General features: G+C 38.6%; 1 protein-coding gene across 1 annotated transcript; it reads right to left on the reverse strand.

Moving 5' to 3' along the window:
* Positions 1-6,716: 6,716 nt before the first annotated feature.
* Positions 6,717-18,023, reverse strand: LOC114657208 (beta-1,3-galactosyltransferase 9). The gene is made up of 2 exons (XM_051931773.1): positions 17,790-18,023; positions 6,717-8,879 (listed from the first exon to the last, which is right to left on the reverse strand). Exons 1-2 carry the CDS (start codon positions 17,811-17,813, stop codon positions 7,788-7,790), a joined length of 1,116 nt encoding a protein of 371 aa, XP_051787733.1. The 5' UTR covers positions 17,814-18,023; the 3' UTR covers positions 6,717-7,787.
* Between the last annotated feature and the right edge of the window lie 3,314 nt (positions 18,024-21,337).

A 21,337-nucleotide genomic window follows, 5' to 3' on the forward strand; every position in this document is an offset into this window, starting at 1 on the left:
TCTGAATTAACCCAGTTTAAATAAATGTGCCATATAATACATCGTCGCCCTGAATAGGTTTGGTTCATACCTTGTGTCTGATGCTGTCCCCCAACCCCTATGACAAAAACAAATGTTTAAAGCGTTTTTATGGTCTACAAATACAGACAAATCTAGAGAGAAGTTTTTGGGGAGGTCTGTGCATTATTTGGTTTCTGTTATCAGAGTTTCAACAATTTCAACAGTTTATGGCAGTTGCTGTAATAAAAGTAATGTTGATTCTTTCATTGACTCAGCAGAAACTCTCCATTTCTAAGCTTTCTTTAATTGATCTGTTTTCTTAATCATGGGGTGGGAATTGAAGTGTTTTCCTTTTTCCTGTGTATATCAAAAATGTATTGATTTTCCATTCCTTTTATTGTTTTTAATACTTCATGCTTTTATAATATCATAGTATGTGTAGATAATGAACAATTTCAATAATAAAAAATAGATGGCAAAAAAGTAACTTTGATTATGTTGGAGGATTTGCTGTTTCGATATTTTGCTGTGGTTTGCGAACACAATCATCATTTATGTATATAAAACATTGTTATGAAATATATTTGACTTATCTAGAAAATTCATCAAAATAAAGAAAACATCATGTGTTATTACTTCACTGGATGGCCTGGACTAAAAGACACCATAAGACAGTATAAAAAAAAAACCTGGCATGTCCAAAGGATTTAATTAGCACCTGGTGAGACTACAAGACCAAAAGGACTAAATGAGAGCAATGTCAAATTAACGGGAGCAAAACGTTGGGACTGTTAACTAGAATGCAAATTCCCTAAAAGATTTGAACATTTTCAGATTTTTTGGTTTACTGTTGTGGTGAGAAATTTCTTTTCAGTTTTATTAGATTTAGTATGTATCTTGTAAGACAACGTTTGTATCCTTTTTTTCTTTTTAACCTCTGTAAATACATTTCTGATGTGCTTTTATTTCTAAAAGTCTTCTTTTAAAAGTATGAAATGGTATCCCATTGTTTTGTAATGCCATTTTATTTGGTCTAGGGTACTACCATGTTAGAACTATGGTGATATGTCCCATGATTCACTGGAAGTGTGCAACCCTGACATCATCAAAGTGATGGTATTTAGGTTGTCACATGTGATCTTGAATCATCTAAGATATAGATTCAAATAGCTTTACAAAACTATTAACTTTGTATGTTGTTTTCTGGTTGTACAAGTAGTAGTAGAATATTGTACCGTGTTAGGCATAATGGATGCAATGAGATGTCAGGCAAAATGACACCTTTTATTGGCTAACTGAATAGATTGCAATATTCAAGCTTTGGGGCACCTCAGTTCCTTTCTTCAGGCAGGTTGTAATACAGAAACTGGAGACAGCATTGGAAAACCGTTACATGGGTCATCTTCAATGTAAAACATTAACAGATCAATCCAAGCTAAGATTCATTTAGCAGTAGTGGAGAACAATGTATAGTCAAGATCTTTTGATAAAATAACTGTCAACAGTCTTTTGAAGTTTTTGATGAGTTTTCCATACAATGTGGATCTGTAGTCAGATTGTCTGGGTCAGTTGGAGAGATGTAAATAATTCTTATATCTGGTCATAAAACTCTTGGTCTCTATTTAAACCATGTTGTAACGTGTTAAATTGTAGCATCAGCTTAACTTCCTATTCCTTTCTCTCTTTCTGTGTCTAGAAGTTGCCCATAAGCACTGTGACTTTAAAGTCCTCCTCACAGTGTCCATTGTTGCTGAAGAGATCTCCTATAGGAACATCCCTATTCCCATGTTTAATGTGGAATCTGTGTAAATTTATTCTTTGGCGGAGTGTTTGTCCAGTTTGTCCCACACAGAGTGCAGTGTTGGGACATTTCATACACAGAATTAGGTAGACCACATTAGATGATCTGCAGGAAAATGATCTCTTTATGCGATGCTGAACAACAAATAATTTTGTCTTGCTGGCTATGCACATCTTATTCTCTGGGTTCTATCTCATTAAATACCCGTCTGCCTTTCGTAAGATAGAACGAAAACGAGGAATAACGAACAAAGAGAGCATTCCAAGTGCCATAACGTTGTGGTACATTTCATTGTGTTTTTTGGATTTACAATGTATTTTATGTATTTTCATTTATTTTCACATCTTCTATAATATGATTTTTTTTTTTTACAGATGTAGCCATGGTGTTTATAGCCATCCCAGTTGCCTCTGTGTGATTTGTGTCACACTATGTGTGACATCAGTATTGATGAGACTATTTAAGATGTCATCACCCAGTTTACATTATCTTAGTTAGTTAGATGGATGGATTTAAAAAAGGTTTGGAACAAATAAAAACACATCTCAGAATTAATCTGCAATTCATTTTTGAACAAGGATAGTTTAATTCTAGTTTGGTGAAGGATTTTCAGAAAATTAGAGACCGTTATGGATACCAGGTGAATGTTGCATTCTGATGTTATATTATAGGGTGACCAAACTTGACACTTATGCAGCATGCATGCCCACACATAAAACCTAATTTATTTAATGCTTCTCATCATCATTAGAGAGCATTCAGGGCATGGGAGAAAAACAAAACACTTTCACAAGTACAGTAATCACATATGACTGAACACAGTGCTTAAAGTATAAAAAATAGTCATATACTGTTTTTTTGTATGCATCACCACAAGTTCCTAATCAAGCGGAGTTCTCCCTTGTAGTTTTATACACGCTGTTGTAAATGCATCGTGATGACATTTGTAGCATTAAAAAACGTTATTAAATGGGTGGCCTTTTTTGATATTTTTCTGTTATTTATCAGGGTCTTTTATTCATTTATATATAGATAACATTTTGTTTTCCTTTTTTGCATTTTATATTTTTATGGTTAGGAAGATCATCTACCTTACCTTTACGAGTTAAAGTATCGGGAGGACGGAGGTGCTAATGCACTTGTTCTCTTCTGTTTGTGCTCAAGCCACGAGTGCTTCATTATCCAGTGACAGCGACTTTCTACCCACACACGCAGTCTGCTGGTGTTGCATTAACTTATACTGGTGGTCTGTTTGCAGTCAGTAGCAGTTATCACAGGTGAAAAACAGCAAAATATACAAACTGGTGTAACTTCTATCAAGATAAAATTGATGTAGTAAGCTAATTCATAGCTGAAGTTGCATAGAATGTTTCTTCCTTTTAAGATAGATGAGTTTGCAAATTCAGCCATGCTTTTCAATAGGAAATTTAGAAATTTTAAAAATTTCTACAAAGCTGCCTGTTGCCACTTGGACAAAGCCGGTACCACAGTCAGGAACACGTTGTTTGGTTTTTCCAGTGCTTTTAACACCATTCTGCTTTATTGACTAAGGAAAAAGTTCAAGACTTTGAATCTTAATGGTCTGACGGATCATGGACTACCTGACCAACAGACAGCAGTTTGGTACTATGTGTCCGAAATGGTGGTGTGTAACACCTCGGGGAACTGTCCTGTTTCCCTTCCTGTTTACTTCTACACAACAGACTTCCAGCACAATGCCAGTCCTTGCCATCTATGGAAATTTTCAGATGACTCTTTCATCATAGGCTGCATTAATAATGGAGATGAGGTAGAGTATAGGAAAGTTGTGGAGGACTTTGTCTTGTCCTGCAGGGGCAACAACCTGCAACTCAATATCAGCAAGACAAAAGAACTGGTGGTGGACTTCTGATGTGCCAAGAAGCCTCTGAGACCAGTCACCATTCAGGGGGAGCATGTGGAAGTGGTGCAGAGCTACAAGTACCTGGGGATTCACATAAACAACAAACTGGACTGGTCTGACAACACAGTGGTGATGTACAAGAAGGGCCAGAGCAGACTGGACTTATTAAGAAGACTCAGGTCTACTGATGTGTGCAGCAACCTGCTGGATATGTTTTATCAGCCAATAGTAGCCAATGGGGTACTCAATGCTGCAGTTTCCTGGGGAACGTGAGCAGAAAAGAAGCACAATGTCTGAACAACCATATCAAGAAAACCTGCTCTATCACAGGGCAAACCCTAGACACACTGGAAACTGTTGTGGAAAAGAGGATGCTGACAAAATTGAATGCCATCATGAAAAATCCCCTCCATCTCCTCTAGGTAGCGCTGTCTTGGAGCATTTTTAGTCACAGGCTCATTACAGCACGGTCTGCTAAGAAGCACCTCTGGGGTTTTTTCTGCCTAGTGCTGTCATGCAATTTAGTGCTTCCACCCGATGTACCTGTTAATACATTAATAAATAAATAAAAATAAACTTATCTGTCCTATTGCTTGTTATGTTTCCCCATGGGGTTAATAAAGTTTACCTAATCTAATCTAATATCTTAAACTTTCTGACAAAATTTCTTTGAAAAATTAAGCAAGTCAACAAAATTGGTCCACAGGGGGCCAAGTTGACTGACAGACAGACAGGCAAACAGACAGATCACAATTGTTACTTTGCACATTATATGCATTATATGTGAACACACCTAAATAGTGGAGAAAAATAAAGACAGAATGTTGTGAATATGCAGACATTTTTTTAGAACAATGTAAGGTGATATTTTTCTTGGATAAGAGATCATTTTATACTAACAAACTATGCTTGAGTTTTGATATCCCTTACATAGTGTTGATAATTTTTCTGTATATATTTTTAAATGCAAAACAAAAATAAGATCACAATAAAAATGATACAGGGGACATTTCAGATGTCTATGCTGCTGACTTGCAATCAGACATGCCACTATCCCTCAACCAGCATAGACCATTGTAGAAAAGGCAGAAAAATCCACTGTGAAAATCCAAGGTGATGCTTCTTTACGCAAGAAGGTGTGGGAGTCATAAATAAACTATAGAGTTATGTAGCTGAAGCAGAAACCTGAGACACTTTAAGAAATACCTGGATGAGATATTTGGACAGTTTAGCTTTATCTAAATAAGACTGGACTGAATGGTCTCCTTTCATCTGTTAGCTTTGTTATGTTCATAAATAACTGATAAAAAAAAGTAAAAACAAGTAGAAACACAACACAGTAATAAGAAAGCACAATTTATTTACCCAATGTACTTTAACCCTTTATCACTATTGGTTAGCATAAAGACCAGATGAAAGACTAACATAAGGAAGAATATTCAGATCAAAACATGGACTAATTAATTAGACTATTGACTGATGAACTGTGACCTATTAAAATAGATGTAAACAAGACAAATTATGGCAAAGCCAATGATATTTAAAGGGCTGATTGGGGAGCCCAATGGTGGAGACTTAGGTTTAATAAGAGAGAAAGAGAAGATAACAGCTTACAGGCTCCAGAAGCTTAAGAAAGCCACGAGCCAAGATCCGAAGCAGAGGAGGTGAAAAAGGCTATTTCTTCTAACTTTCTTGGTTGCCCAAATCTCCCTTAGCTACTTGTGTACCCTGTTGAAAGTATCCATGATTATTTAATGGTTTATTATTATGAAAGTTAAGGCTTTATTACATTTTGCAAGATGAATGTATTATTTAACTGCAGACATTTAATAAGAGTATAGTCAAGAGAAATGATTTAAGGGCTTTTGTCGGTCATTGCTCCATTCTGGACATTGTGATAATTATATTTAAAAAGTGAGCGTATAAAAAGTAAGTACACAAAGTGCACATACAGAAAAAATGTAGAGTAATTATGTCCAAGTAGTCTGAGAGCTTTGACTGTTGTGAAAGCCACACATGAAAGGTATCATCTCAAGTAAGTGGACTGAGACGTTTTCAGGGAGGCAGCATGTGGAAATTATTTTTGATAAAAATTAAAAGATGATTTTGTTTCCACAGTAATACAACCACTAGGTTGTAATGGGCCACGGGACCATTAGATTGATTAATCATTAATAATATATATATATATATATATATATATATATATATATATATATATATACAGTAGAACCTCTGGTCACCAATGTTTCCGAACATGTACAAATCAGGTTATGATCAAATAGTTTGCCAAAATTTTCCATCTGTTCACGACCACACACTCTGGTGGTGAACAAAAACACTGGCGGCCAGTTTCCCTACGCGGGTTCATATGTGCCAATGATTTCCCATTTTCTTTTGTTTGCGTATACAGAGCCTAACAAAGTAGATGATGTTGCAAAAGGAGTTATAATGTTAACCAAGCAGAGGCCTCAAGTGCTGGAAGAGGTGGAAAAACTGTTGCTAGTGTGGTTGAACGAGAAGCAACTTGCAGGGGATAGCGTAAGCGAGCCGATCATATGTGAGAAAGCCAGGAAGATTCATGGCGATTTGCTGAAAAAAAAAATCCTTCTTCGAGTGGCGAAGGTGAGGAATTTAAAGCTAGTAGAGGATGGTGTGAAAAGTTTTGCAAGAGAAGTGGCATTTATTTTTTTCCCTGTGCTTAAAATTCAAAAAAATTGTTTACAGCGAGCAGCTCATAAGGGTTTAACACAAACTCTTACAATGTTAGTTTTCTCTGTTGTTCCAGGTTTTCTCAGTTTTATTCAATGTTTTTACATTTAGTTTACTATTACACTGTGCATTCTATGGTATAATTAACTATATTTTTGTGCTTAAAAAATACATTTACATACAGTTCGTACAGTCTGGAACGGATTAATTGTATTTACATACAATCTTATGGGGAAATTACGTTCAGGTCGCAACCAAAACGGGTCGCGTCCAGAGTTTTGGAACGAATTACGGTTGTGACCAGAGGTACCACTGTATAAAGAAGTCAAAAAGTAAGTTAGTCTATTTATGGTCAGGCAAAGCAAGGGTCAGAACTGTGAGATTAAAAGAAACTGGGGCTACATAGAACAAGAGGACAGTTGATGATGGTCAAATGCAAAAATGAAGTTGAAAACCAAAAAGAAAGTCCTACCACAAGGACCTAGTTGAAAAATAAACTAACACTAAAGATTTCTTGACATTGTTTTATACATAGTGTGTAATGAGATTGCCATCAAATTTATACAGTACCGTTCTTTATGTCAACCTTCAAAACAGCATTGCATGAGTAACTAAAACATCAATGAAAATCAACTTTTACATTTCAAAGTAATGTGAAAAAATGGCAGAAATTGATTCCTTACATTTCAAAACCCCAGAATATGAAGAAAAAAAATGTATAGAGTCATCTACAAGTGGACAGTGTATGTTGTTGCAGTTTACACTTATATTTCTATCAATGACAGCTCCCTTTAACTCCTTAAAACTCTGATGGGTAAAGTGAATATAGGATTTCTCCAGAGTTGGGCAACTTGACTTATTATCTTAACTCGGGGGGAGGAATAAAATCCATTTATCTGTTCATTTTAAAAGCCTATTGGACACAAAGCAGGTCTCAGTACTGGGTGGCATGCCAGTTCATCATAGAGGAATGAAATGCAAAATGTAAAGAGAAGCACACCTGAATAGCAGAGGAAGACACATAGGGAGAACATCTTGTGCTTCTTGTATTCATTTCAACAGAAAACCAATTATTTCCAAAAGTAGCAAGACTGTTTTACCTATTTTTAAAATGTTCCATAGAAAGCTATTTGTTTAATTTCTACCATGTTGGGCTAACACACCAACAAACTAGTCATATAATTATAGATACAAATGAAATCGGCAATATAGCAAGCTTCATTCATTCATTCATTCATTCATTCCTTCACCCTCTTCCTCCTTCTCCACAGTTATCAGGCTCAGTTCATGTGCTTCATTACTTAATGTATTTAGCCTTTCTGCTGTGCTAATTCAAGGATTCAACGACTCAAAAATATATTTCTCTAATGGCTCGTTATCTTCGCTTCATGTCTATTTCTCATTTATTTTCCCTGTGCTGAAGAAGGAAAAGCGGTCTAAGTAGGTCAAGGCCTTGCAGGACACCAGCCCAGAGTATGTTTCCAATAAGCTGCATGCTTTGCCCTCCCTGGCTTCATTCCAGATTGTGGGCAGTTCCTCAAGCTGCATTTGAGCAGAGGTGAACATGAAGCTGTAGCAGCATCTATTATATCGGATGTGCTTCTCTCCAGAAAATCTGGAGCTGTGAGTCGGAACCACACCTGCTTTCTTGGCACAGATGCCAATAAACATAGCATATGGTACAGCCAGATTTGTCTCAGTGAAAGCCACAAATATTTTTCGAGCAACATCTTGGGAAATAACAAAAGCAGCCCCGGAGCAGTAGTCAGGGTAATATTTCTCTGAGTACTGACTGAGAGGTATGAAGTCTTTGCTTTGAGCATTCCTGTCTGGCATCTCCTGATGGATGACTCGGCCAATATAGAGGTCATCTGGGTGCCGCTTCAAACCCAACAGATATTCGACCAAACTTTTGTAGTTGACAAACATATCCTCATCACTTTTGATGATAAAACGTGCAAAAGGGCAAAATGTGACTACCCATTCCAGCATCAGCTTCATCTTTAAAATAAGATTTCCATCAGAGTCATTAAATTTGCCTTGAATGATGTCCTTATGTTGGTGTGATTCCACAATCACGTTGGCTTGGATGTCATTTGAATCACTAGTTCCAAGAACAAATAAGGTGAGCACTAACAGTCCCTTGACATCAGTCAGATTGGCCCATGTTTGTCTAATCTGGGCCCTTCTGGTGCCATTGGCTGGATTACTGAAGACCATTGAGAGCAGAAATACATCACTGGTGACACATATATCCGGACACTTGATGGCATAGTGCATTGATATGTTCTCTTTCATGGTTTCCATGTCTAACTTCCTGGCACGCTCCCTAAGCTCCAGAACCTTGGCATCCGTGTACGTTGCTGGTGAGGACTGCAGAAGGTATTCCTCTACAAAGTCTGCCCCGAAAAGTAAAGCATGGAAGAGTATTGCATTGAAAAGCAGGAAACACCACTGGTGTGTACGGAGTCGGCAAAATGAAACCTAAGAACAAAAATTTGAACAAATGTTAGAAAAGATATTGCTAAGTTAGGCGACTGACAAGCAGAGTTTCTTTCTGATAAAGCATTTCAGTTTGCCAACATTAGCGTTTCATAGTATAGGCTGGCACTGTAAATGGAAAGAGAAATGACACTGGAGTTAAATAAGGAGCATTTTTGTCTCTAATGTAGAACAAAGACAGTGTAACCTAAAAGCTGTCACCCATTATCAAACCCCCTTAATTATTTTAGGGTTGTGGGAGAATAGAGCCAATCCAAACCCAGGACAGTGAAGGTGTGAGCTAGCAGTGCTGAAGTACAATCATCCATTTGGTTTATTTATGATTTCAGTCTGAGGCATCACAGTTCTAGTGGTTAGATTTATAGGAAACTGGCCTTAAACAGACATTACCTGTATGGAGTCTACACATTGTCTGTGGAATTTTCTCTCTAGGTCTCTACGTTTTCCTTATATGTCTTAAACAAATGTGTTCTGTGTTATCTTATGACCTTACATTTGATCATAATATTCTTAAGAATCGCCTTAGTCAATGGGTGGGCCTCTCTGGCAGTGTCTTAAACTGGTTTGAATCCTACCTGGCAGGGAGAAAATTCTTTGTTAGTTGTGGTAATTATAACTCAAAGACACATGATATTCTATATGGTGTTCCACAAGGCTCTATCCTGGGTCCGCTGCTCTTCTCAATCTACATGCTTCCATTAGGTCAGATTATCTCGGGACATAACGTGAGCTACCACAGCTATGCTGATGACACACAGCTGTATTTATCAATAGCACCTGATGACCCCAAATCTCTTGATTTGCTAACACAATGTCTAACCTGTATCTCAGAATGGATGAATAGTAACTTTCTCAAATTAAATAAAGAAAAAACCGAAATCTTAGTGATTGGCAATAATGGATACAATGAGGCTATTAGAAATAAACTGGATGCATTAGGATTAAAAGTCAAATCGGAGGTAAAAAGCTTAGGGGTAACCGTTGATTGTAATCTGAATTTTAAATCGCATATTAATAAAATCACTAGGACAGCATTTTTTCACCTAAGGAACATAGCAAAAGTTAGACCTCTTATATCATCGAAAGATGCAGAGAAATTAGTTCATGCGTTTGTTTTCAGTCGGCTAGATTACTGTAATGCACTCCTCTCAGGACTACCCAAAAAAGACATCAATCGTTTGCAGTTAGTGCAGAATGCAGCTGCTAGAATCCTTACCAGGAAAAGAAAATCCGAACACATTTCTCCAGTTTTGATGTCACTACACTGGTTACCTGTGTCATTCAGAATTGACTTTAAAATTCTGCTTATGGTTTATAAAGCTTTAAATAATCTCGCCCCGTCTTATATATCGGAATGTCTGACACCTTATATTCCAAATCGCAACCTCAGATCCTCAACTGAGTGTCTCCTTAGAATTCCAAGAGCAAAACTTAAAAGAAGTGGTGAGGCGGCCTTCTGCTGTTATGCACCTAAAATCTGGAATAGCCTGCCAGTAGGAATTCGCCAGGCTAATACAGTGGAGCACTTTAAAAAACTACTGAAAACACATTACTTTAACATGGCCTTCTCATAACTTCACTGTAATTTAATCCTGACACTCTGTATATCCAATTCATTATAATAACTATTCATTCAAAATTTGTACTAACCCCTACTCTCTCTTCTGTTTTCTTTTCCGGTGTCCTATTGGTGGTGGCTTGTGCCACCACCATCTACCCAAAGCACCATGATGTTCCAACAATGATGGATGGATTAAAAGCCAGAAGTCTGTATAACCATCAGCATCAAGTGACTCCGTGAGAACCCTAACTACAAAGAGGACTATTTCATTTATGTTAGGTAGAATGCCCAGAGGGGACTGGGCGGTCTCGTGGCCTGGAACCCCTACAGATTTTATTTTTTTCTCCAGCCTTCTGGAGTTTTTTTTTGTTTTTTCTGTCCACCCTGGCCATCGGACCTCACTCCTTTCTATGTTAACAAATGTTGTCTTATTTTAATTTCTTATTTGTCTTTTATTCTTCTTTTCTTCATTATGTAAAGCACTTTGAGCTACTTTTTGTATGAAAATGTGCTATATAAATAAATGTTGTTGTTGTTGTTGTTACATTGGGCTGGCATAGCTGAAAGCAACATGGTGACACAGTGGTTCCCAATGGTAACTCACACATCTCAGGCTGGTCACTGTCTTTGTGGAGATTTCATGTTCACTCTGTATTTTTTTCCATTTTTCCTCCCACATCCTAAAGACATGGTGGTCAGGCTGATTCCAAAATGAATGGGTACTGGTGTGTGCATAAATATATCTTCTGATGGACTGGTTGCCCATCCTGGGTTAATTCTTACCATGTGCCCAGTCCTGTTGGGTAGGCCTCAGTTGTGTGACCCTGAAATGAATATGCAGCTTAAATGGATGGAGCACAAATTAATATAAAACCACCGTCTCATTAATTTGTTCATTTGTTTTCTGTCACAAATTTCTTGCATTGAGGAAATATGGCAAGAATCCAGTACACCATATGAGATGTGTGATGTAGCATTTCTACTTGCTGATTAAGAAGGATCAGCGAGGAGCCCTGGAGTCTTTTATAAGAACATGAGAACATCAGGAGAGTTTTCAAGGCAAACAAATCATTCAGCTTGAGAAAGCTTACTTAATGTTTGCAAAAAATCATTAAGTTTATTTTGTTAACCTCCTGACAGTTCTTTTATCTACCAGTCTATTCTGTTGTTTATTATATATAAACCACATATATATATACCCTATATGGTTCTGTGTGTGAAGAAAACATTGCAGCAGTAGTGTGAAATTTACCCTTAAATAGCTTTCCTATGTTCTAGTATTTCAACTCATTTTAAAATAGAAACCAGGATCCACTGTGTTAAATTCTCTTCAAAATTTTAAACGCTTCAGTCATGTCTCCTTTTCATCTCCATTTGCTTAAACTGAAAAGGTTCCGCTCAGTCAGTCTCTCCTCATAGGTCATGCATCGCAGTCCTGGAATTAGCCTAGTCGCATCCTTTCTGGTCATTCTCTTGAGCTTTTCTTATCTTTTTTGTAATATGTTGACCAGAGGTGGCCACAGTACTTCCCACAATAACTTAAGCATGACAATCTCACAGAATGTGCTACCTAAAGTAATATCCTTTGTGGCAGACGACCAGGGATTTTGCCCCACTGGGATGCCTGGAGAAGGGAAGACCTGGGAGAGGGGCAATATCTTTCCCTAGGCACAAGAGGGCAGTCCCCCTGGATTACATCAGGGTCACGGATGGAGAGCTTGGAAGCTCAACCCTCTTGGGTCCATGGCCACCGCCAGGGGGCACCTGGACAATCCCAGAGCCCTGGATGGCAGAACTTCTGCCACACCAGGAAGTGCAGCCAGAAGAGGAACCAAGTGCACCTGGAGCACATCCGGGTGCAACATAAAAGGGGCCGTCTCACGCCATTCGAGGAGCCAGAGTCGGGTGGAAGAGGATGAAGCTTGCGAGGAGTGGAGTAGAGACGGCAATAGAGAGAGAAGATGAGAAAGAACTGTGAGCTTTACTGGTGATCTGTGCAATGTTTGGTGCTGTGTGCAGGAGCAGAAATTAAATGTGTATGTTCTTGGAATTCTGGCTGTCTCAGTGTCTATATGTGTCCGGGCATCTTTCACACCTTTTAGTCCACATAATCAGTTTTGTACACTCTCTAAATGTGAAAGCTGTGAGTCCACCATGACCCTGTGTCCTTCACATGAGAAGCACTTTAAAATTTCAAACCTCCCAGTGGGTATTCAAATCTAACAATATACTTCATTTGTGTAATACGTTATATTTATTTACATCAAATTTCTTTTGTCAAAAATCTATCCAAGTCTGAATTCTGTCCAGGTCCACCTGTAGTGATTTGGCTGATTCTAGAATATCTGCTGTTTCAGCTAGTTTGATATTATTTGCAAACTTAACCAGCTTATTGATTATATTCTTGTTCAGATTGTTTATGTATATTAAAAAGGGCAGCAGCCTCAGCAATGATCCCTCTGTTAGCGTCACTCACAGTGCCTTCAGAGGTATTCAGATACCTTCACTTTTTCACATTTTTTTTATTGCAGTCTTGTGCTAAAATCTCTTAACATTCATTATCACACTCATCCAGCAAAACTCAGTACATTGAAAAAAGGATTTTAGGAATTTGTACATATTTATTAAAACAAAAGCAGGAAATATCACATTGACACAAGTTTTCAGATCCTATGCTATGACTTGGGTTCATTCCATTCTATTGTTCATCATTGAGATGTTTCTACACCTTATCAGGAGTCCTCTGGTGATCAGTTCACTTGACTAGACATGGCTAGTAAGGGCACATAGCTGTCTATAGAAGCTCCCACCTCGGACAATGTGTATCAAAGCAAAAATCAAGCCATGAGGTAGAAGGAATTGCCTTCAGGGCTTAGAGATAGGATTGTGTGGAAGCACAGATCTGGGCAAAGCTGCAAAACCATTTCTGCATTATTGAAGGCTCCCAAGACCAAATTGGCCTTTATAATTCTTAAAATGAAGAAGTTTCAAACCACCTTGACTCATGGAAGAATGGCAATGGTAAAAGAGGAGTTGAAGAACCCAACGGTCACTCTAGTTGAGCTCCAGAGAACATGTGTGGAGATGAAAGAAATTTCCAGAAGGACAACTACCACTGTATCACTACGCTGATCTGGGCTTTATGATGAATGGCTAGATGTCTTCTTGGAGTTTTCAAAATGATAACGAAAGGACACTCAAACTATAAAAAACAAGATTTTCTGGTTTGATGAAACCAAGATTGAACTGTTTGGCTTCAATTCTAAGCATCACAGCTGGAGGAAATCAGGTAAACCTCATCGTCCATGCAATACCATTCCAACAGTAAAGCATGATGGTGGCCGCATTATGCTGTGGTGTTGGGGACTGGGAAACTAGTCAGGGTCGAGGGAAAGTTGAAAAGAGCAAATTACAGAGATGTCCTTAATGAATGCGTACTTCTGAGCTCTCTGAACCTCAGTCTGGAGTGAAGGTTCACTTTTGAGCAGGACAATGACCCCCAAGCCAAGCACAAAGCAAAGACAATACAGGAGTGGCTTAGGGAAAACTCTGTGAATATTCCAAAATGACCCAGCCCAAGTCCAAAGTTGAACCCAGTCAAAACATCTCTGGAGTGACCTAAAAATAGCTGTCTACTGATGGCATCTCTCCAGCCTGACTGAAGCTGAGAGCACAGATGAATGGCAGAGAATCCCCCAATCAAGGTGTGCAAAGCTTGTTGCATCAAACCCAAGAAAACTCTGGGCTGTAATCACTAGCAAAAGTGCTTCAATGAATATGTATAGAGCAAAAGGTCTAAATACTTTTGTCAGTGGGATATTTCAGGTTTTTATTTTTAATAAATTAGTAAAAATTCCTAAAATCCTGTTTTCACCTTGTCATCCTAGCGTAATGAGTGGTGTTTGATGGGGGGAAAAAATGAATGCTGTAACACACCAAAATGTGTAAAAAGTGAAGGAGTCTGAAAACTTTTCAAAGCAACTGTAATTCTGAGAAAGTTCACTCACACTAATCCATTACTTCCTGTACCTAAGCCAGTCTGAATCCATCTAAACACTGCTCCTTCACAGTAAACACTGATTAGCGTTCAATTACCACGGTACGTGTAAAATCTCGTACTTGTCAAGTGAACATATAACTCCACACTGGAAAGTATAAAATTAACACTTTTTAAATAGTTACATTTTTTTCAAAATGTCAAAGTGTGGAGTGGTGGCTCTGAGGCTAAGGATCTGCGCTGGTATCCTGAATTTTGCCGGTTTGAATCCCCGTCACTGCCAATTGACAAACTGAGCAAGGCCCTTAACCTGTAATTGCTCCAGGGGCTCTGTACAATGGCTGACCCTGCGCTCTGACCCCAAGGGGTATGCAAAAACTAACAAATTCCTAATACAAGAAATTATATAAGGCGAAATAAAGAACAAAAAAAAGTGTAGATTATTGAATACTCTGTTGTATAGAAACAGCAGAGCATAACAACAGTCTCAAACCTATCACAAGTGGTCCTCTGTCCTGGCAACAATAGGCATAAGGCAAGAAACAACCCCAGAAAGGGTGCCAGCTGATTGCAGGGTCCAGTCACAGACCCACACACACATACACACACCATGGGAGGGACAATTTATGATTACAGTAATCCCTCGCTATATCGCGCTTCAACTTTCGTGGCTTCACTCTATCGCAGATTTTATATGTAAGCATATTTAAATATATATCGTGGATTTTTTGCTGGTTCGTGGATTTCTGCGGACAATGGGTCTTTTAATTTCTGGTACATGCTTCCTCAGTTGGTTTGCCCAGTTGATTTCATACAAGGGACGCTATTGGCAGATGGCTGAGAAGCTACCCAACCAGAGCGCGTATTACGTATTAAACAAAACTCCTCAAATATATTGTGAGCGCGGGGGCTGTTCGCACCCCTAGAGGATACGGACGCTCCTCAAAAAACGCTGAAAGATTACCTTTACATTGCTCTCTTCCTTGCTGGGCTTACATATGGCTGCTTTGTCAAGTGATATGCTTCCCGCACTGTGCTTCACATACTTAAAAGATCAAACAGCACGTTTTGATTTTTGATTGTTTGTTTTTCTCTCTCTCTCTCTCTGACATTCTCTGCTCCTGACAGAGGGAGTGTGAGCAGAGGGGCTATTCGCACATCTAGACGATACGGACGCTCGTCTAAAAAATGCTGAAAGACTACCTTTACATTGTACATCCTTGCAGCTGCTTTGTCTGGCGGTGCTTCGCATACTTAAAAGCCAAACAACCCTATTGATTTTTGATTGTTTGCTTTTCTCTCTCTCTCGGACATTCTCTGCTCCTGACGCGCACTCCTTTGAAGAGGAAGATATGTTTGCATTCTTTTAATTGTGAAATGGAACTGTCATCTCTGTCTTGTCATGGAGCACAGTTTAAACTTTTGAAAAAGAGACAAATGTTTGTTTGCAGTGTTTGAATAACGTTCCTGTCTCTCTACAACCTCCTGTGTTTCTGTGCAAATCTGTGACCCAAGCATGACAATATAAAAATAACCATATAAACATATGGTTTCTACTTCGCGGATTTTCACCTTTCGCAGGGGGTTCTGGAACGCAACCCCCGCGATAGAGGAGGGATTACTGTATAAAAATAATTCTTTGCATTTATATAGCGCTTTTCTCACTACTCAAAGTGCTCAGCAATTTCAGGTTAAGGGCCTTGCTCAAGGGCCCAACAGAGCAGAGTCCCAATTGGCATTTACGGGATTTGAACCGGCAGCCTTCCGATTGCCAGTGCAGATCTCTAGCCTCAGAGCCACCACTCCACCTTTTGCACAGTATATGAACGTAACTTCCGTTAGTTAGTACTTGTAGGAGCGAACTGTAACTCTGTCTTGTGTATGAATAATGTTTCTTAGTAGTCACCCTAATTATCTTTTAACATTCAAAAAAGACACAGTAGTACACTGGACCAAAATACTGTATGTAGATCTTTGTTTTCATTTTATTTCTTTAAAATCTCCAAAACAAGCAAATAATTTACTGGGTACCTGTTTGAAAATTCCTTTACTTAATTTTAACATACAGTATCATCCTAGAAGAGTCTTGAGGAAATCATTATATAAATTTTTTTTAATTTAGAAATCATTGTATGAAAAACAGACTTCTTCACTTCTCTCCTGAGAGAAGTTGCCGTTTCAGTAAACAACTAAAATGTGTGACTACTTCCCAGTAGTGTAAGTTACGCTAAGGAAATGTGTTTTATTTAAACTTTTAAAAAACACTTGATCTGAAATTAAAAGGACACAGTCTGGTCTGAAATATGAAAACACAGCACTCGGAAATCAACCCTGCGCACCAACAATGGGCTTTTAATTACTCTTTTATTTTGATCCCTGGTCTTTCATGTAAGATATAAGAAAAGCATTTTATAAATCCAGATAAACAATATTGTATGCACCTCTGATCAAATGTGTTCTCATCGAATTCCAGCATACTAGTGAAACACAATCTCTCCCACGTAAACCCATGGTGACTGCTCACTAATATGCCTGTTCTTGCCTTTCCATCCATTAATCCACCTGTGATCCGTGTGAAGCTTGCTGACCGATGTGAGAGACGTCTCAGTTACTTTTCTGTCCTAGTAAATAGGACTTGTATATCTTGTTATCAAACACAAGCCCTATACAAATGTGTAGCATAATATTACATTTGTACCGATTATGTCAAAAATTAATTTGTTTTAAAAGCGATTTGATTCAGTGTTCTTTTGTTTAAGTGTTCAATTTGACTTAATAATTTTGTTTTGACAGCCAAATGCATTCTGCATTTAAAATGCATGTGATTTTAATGCTTGCAGTATGAATAATTTAATTTTCCAGACCAAACAACAATTTTATTTGTCTCTGCTGGTATCCTATACAGTAAATGAAATTGTCGCTTGCAATTAGGCATCCCACAGTCTCCCAAGGCATTTTTGATCTATTGGCTGTCTTGATGCTGTGATGTACCTTTTTGCCATATTTTGTATGTTTTACATTTGTCCTTAAGAAGGAAATCAATTACAAATTAATGAGGGCTATAATTCATTTGAATATAATGTGAATATAATGTGAAGAAAATTAAATAAGGAAGTAGTCAATTAATAGTAAGTATTCAATTAAGGCACCAAACCATGATTCCTGAAGGAGATAAGAGGTAAGGAAGCATCCCTGTCAATAATACTAAACCTGAAATCTTTTACACGACTTTTAGCGACATTATGATTGTAAGACGTGCCGTTTCTTGAGATGTCACAAGTTCACACCCACTAAATAACATATTTTCATTCAATTTTAAGGACATTATACTTACTTGCATGGTAAAATGAGCCCACATCTGAAGCCTTTCTGCAGCCGAGTGACAGATACAATTCTCCCCAAAAGCCAAGCGTAGTCCCTGGATCGGGTTTCCTGTGTGGCTGCCTTTAATTTCCTGTTCACCTGATGCGGCTGCTGTAAACAGATACCTTGCCACCTGCTCAGATGACTTTCATAAAACAGGTAGACAGCTCAGCTTCACTTTCTGCCATGGCAGAAGGCACAAAGGGTTAAATTTGGTTTCATTCTACTGATTAAGAAATCTAAAAAACAAAATTACTGTTCTCTTTCAAATAAAACATAAAAGGTTAGACGTACCTGAGAAGGTAACGAGGTCCCTCGATAACGGTGACCTCCTGTTCACCGGGCAGCATCTATTAAGCTAAAAGGATCTTTTTGGCTGCCTTCAAATTGCTTTCCTTCTGCTTTGAGATAAAAATCTTTTATTTTGCCCGTTTCCTTTTTGATGTATTTTTCTTAAAGTGCACTTTCAAAAAACTTGAACTCAAAATGTCCAAAGGGCACTCTTAAAATACAGAGAGACATTGTGCTGCTGAGAACCAGCACTAGAGCTCAGTAGCTTAAAAAAATAAATAAATAAAAGGGAAGGTTCCCTCTTGCATTGCCCCATTTAACCATTTGGCGGAAGATCCTACAGAGTTACGTTTCAGAGGAGCTGCAAAGTTACACATTTCAGAAGAAGGATATGCCTGGTCAAAAAATGTACATGTCTTAGTCCTCTGCCATCTCTTAGATCTTCTCCACTGCCCTCCTACTATCCAGAAATCAATCAATACATGAAATAATTGTTAAATTATTAATATTTACTTATTAATGTGTTTATTTTTTATTTAAAAACCAAATGCAATAACAACACAATCCATTAAAAAAAGGAAGTACATTTTTTATATTCTGAAAACAATCCATCAAACAGAACACTCAAACGCCACTTAATTTAGAGAATTATATGGCAAGAAAGCCACATTGTGAAGTGTTTCTTCAAGCAGAATAAAACAGCAAATAATATAACAATTAGCACAGGTCTGGCAGGTTTACTTTACTTTATTGTCATTACTGCAAGAAAATAAAAAGATCACTTTAAACATAATTATGACAATATGATAGATAATGTTAAACAAGATGTGAATAGATGGCTTTTCTTCCATCGTACAAAAATGTATTGTGTTGTAGATTTAATTTTAAATGTATTTTTTCCTATCATTCTAAACTCAAGGGCAGCACGGTGGCACAGCGGTAGTGTTGTTGCCTCGTAGTTAGGAGACCTGCGTTCGCTTCCCGGGTTCTCCCTGCATGGAGTTTGCATGTTCTCCCCGTGTCGGTGTGGGTTTCCTCCCACAGTCCAAAGACATAAAGGTTAGGTGCATTGGCGATTCTAAATTATCCCTAGTGTGTGCTTGGTGTGTGCTTGGTGTGTGTGTGTGCCCTGCCTGGGGTTTGTTCCTGCCTTGCACCCTGTATTGCCTGGGATTGGCTCCAGCAGACCCCCGTGACCCTGTAATTAGAATATAGCGGGTTAGATAATGGATGGATGGATGGATTCTAAACTCAATAGCACATAATAACAAAGGGAAAAGATGTTTGCAGAAAGGTTTACAGATTTTTTAAAAATCAAAAACTGAAATCTCTCACTCATGTAAGTTTTCAGACCCTTAATTCAGTACCCCTTTGCCAGCAATTACAGTTTTGAATCTTCTTGAATAACTCTGTACAAGCTTTGCACCCTTGGATTTACCAAGTTTACCCCTGTCTTCTTGGCAGATCCTTTTCATTTTTCTTAAACTGGATGTGAATTGTCTGTAAACTGCAATCTTCAGATCTTTCCACTGATGTTTTGTGAGGTTTAGGTCTGGGCTTTGGTTGGCCCACTTGAGGACACTCCAGCATTGTCTTGGCTGTGTGCTTTGAGCCATTGTCATGCTGAAAGGTGAGCCGCCACCGCAGCCTGAGGTTGCATGCAGTCTGGATTAGGTTTTCTTCAATGACCCTTTTCATGCTTCCCCCAGTTCTGACCAGTCTCCTTGTCCCTGCCAGTGAGAAGTACCGCCAGTACATACTGCTGCCATGCTGGGATGATATTATGTCACCAGACATAGTGCTTGTAGTTCTACCCAAAGAGGTCAATTTTTGTCTTATTTGACCAGAGAATTATTTTCTTAATGTTCTCAGAGTCCTTTAAGTGCATTTTTACCCAAAAGTGGCCTCTGCCTAGCCACTCTACCATAATACTCTACTGTATTTATAACATTTATATTTGTTATCTTTATACAGTGTAGCATCAAGTTGATAATTCAGTCCCACCACTGGACTGCTAGCTGTGCCTAATTAAGGTGCTGAACTGTTAGGCCTTAAATAGTACAATTAGGGAAATAAATAAACTTCACAGCTTTTACTGTATGTGTCATTTTAAATCAGTGCCATTTTGTACTAAAACAGAACTCCTTAATCGAGCTCTGGGTCACAGGGGTCTGCATGAAGTGCCAGTCCACCACAATGCACATTCATGTGAACACTCATTCTCTGGCATGGTCGGGTAATTTACAATTTCTAAATGAAAATTATGGTGTGAAATATGAGATGAGTGAGTGCTCAGCCTCATGGGCACATCCTCCCATGAAAATCCCATTTGAGGGGTTGAAACTTGACCATTCAAATAAAAAAAATAAAGTAAAATCTAAAAATCAAAATAAAAACTTGGCTGTTGTGTCCTGCAGTGGCCCAGTGGTTGGCTCTTCTAACTCATAGTTCGAGTGTACAGGATTAAATCTTATATATGGTTGGTGTCTGTGGGGATTCTGCATGGTTTCCTGGTGTCCGTGTATATTCTCCCACATTCTCCGAGGCACGTATTAGGTTAATAGGGATTCTAAATTGGTCCCGAGCAGGCCTTGTGATGGACTGGCTCCTTTTTCAGGGCTGCTCCAGCTTCTATAGTACATTAAAAAGTGTTTAATAGTGCCTGAAACCATCTATACAGTGGCACATGCAAGCAGCTAAGCTGGGCCATCTTTGTTACATTTGGTTACAGCTGATAAGAGGCACAGGGGGCCTTTTAAAAAACAGTTAAAAAAAAGCAAAAAATAAATTAACATTCAAAACAAATCTTCATTTTTAAGTATTTCATCTATTGGTCATGTGACATACAAGTTAGGGGCAGCACGGTGGCACAGTAGTAGCGCTGCTGCCTCACAGTTAGGAGACCTGGGTTCACTTCCCGGGTCCTCCCTGCGTGGAGTTTGCATGTTCTCCCCATGTCTGCGTGGGTTTCCTCCCACAGTCCAAAGACATGCAGGTTAGGTGCATTGCCGATCCTAAATTGACCCTAGTGTGTGTTTGGTGTGTGTATGCCCTGCGGTGGGCTGGCACCCTGCCCTGGGTTTGTTCCTGCCTTGCGCCCTGTGTTGGCTGGGATTGGCACCAGCAGACCCCCGTGACCCTGTATTAGGATATATCGGGTTGGACAATGACTGAGTGACATACAAGTTAGAGGATTCTCATCTAGAAGCTCTTAATCAGTCTTTATGC

This window comes from Erpetoichthys calabaricus, chromosome 9 (assembly GCF_900747795.2).
Source record: "Erpetoichthys calabaricus chromosome 9, fErpCal1.3, whole genome shotgun sequence".
In the NCBI taxonomy this organism is placed as follows: Eukaryota; Metazoa; Chordata; class Cladistia; order Polypteriformes; family Polypteridae; genus Erpetoichthys; species Erpetoichthys calabaricus.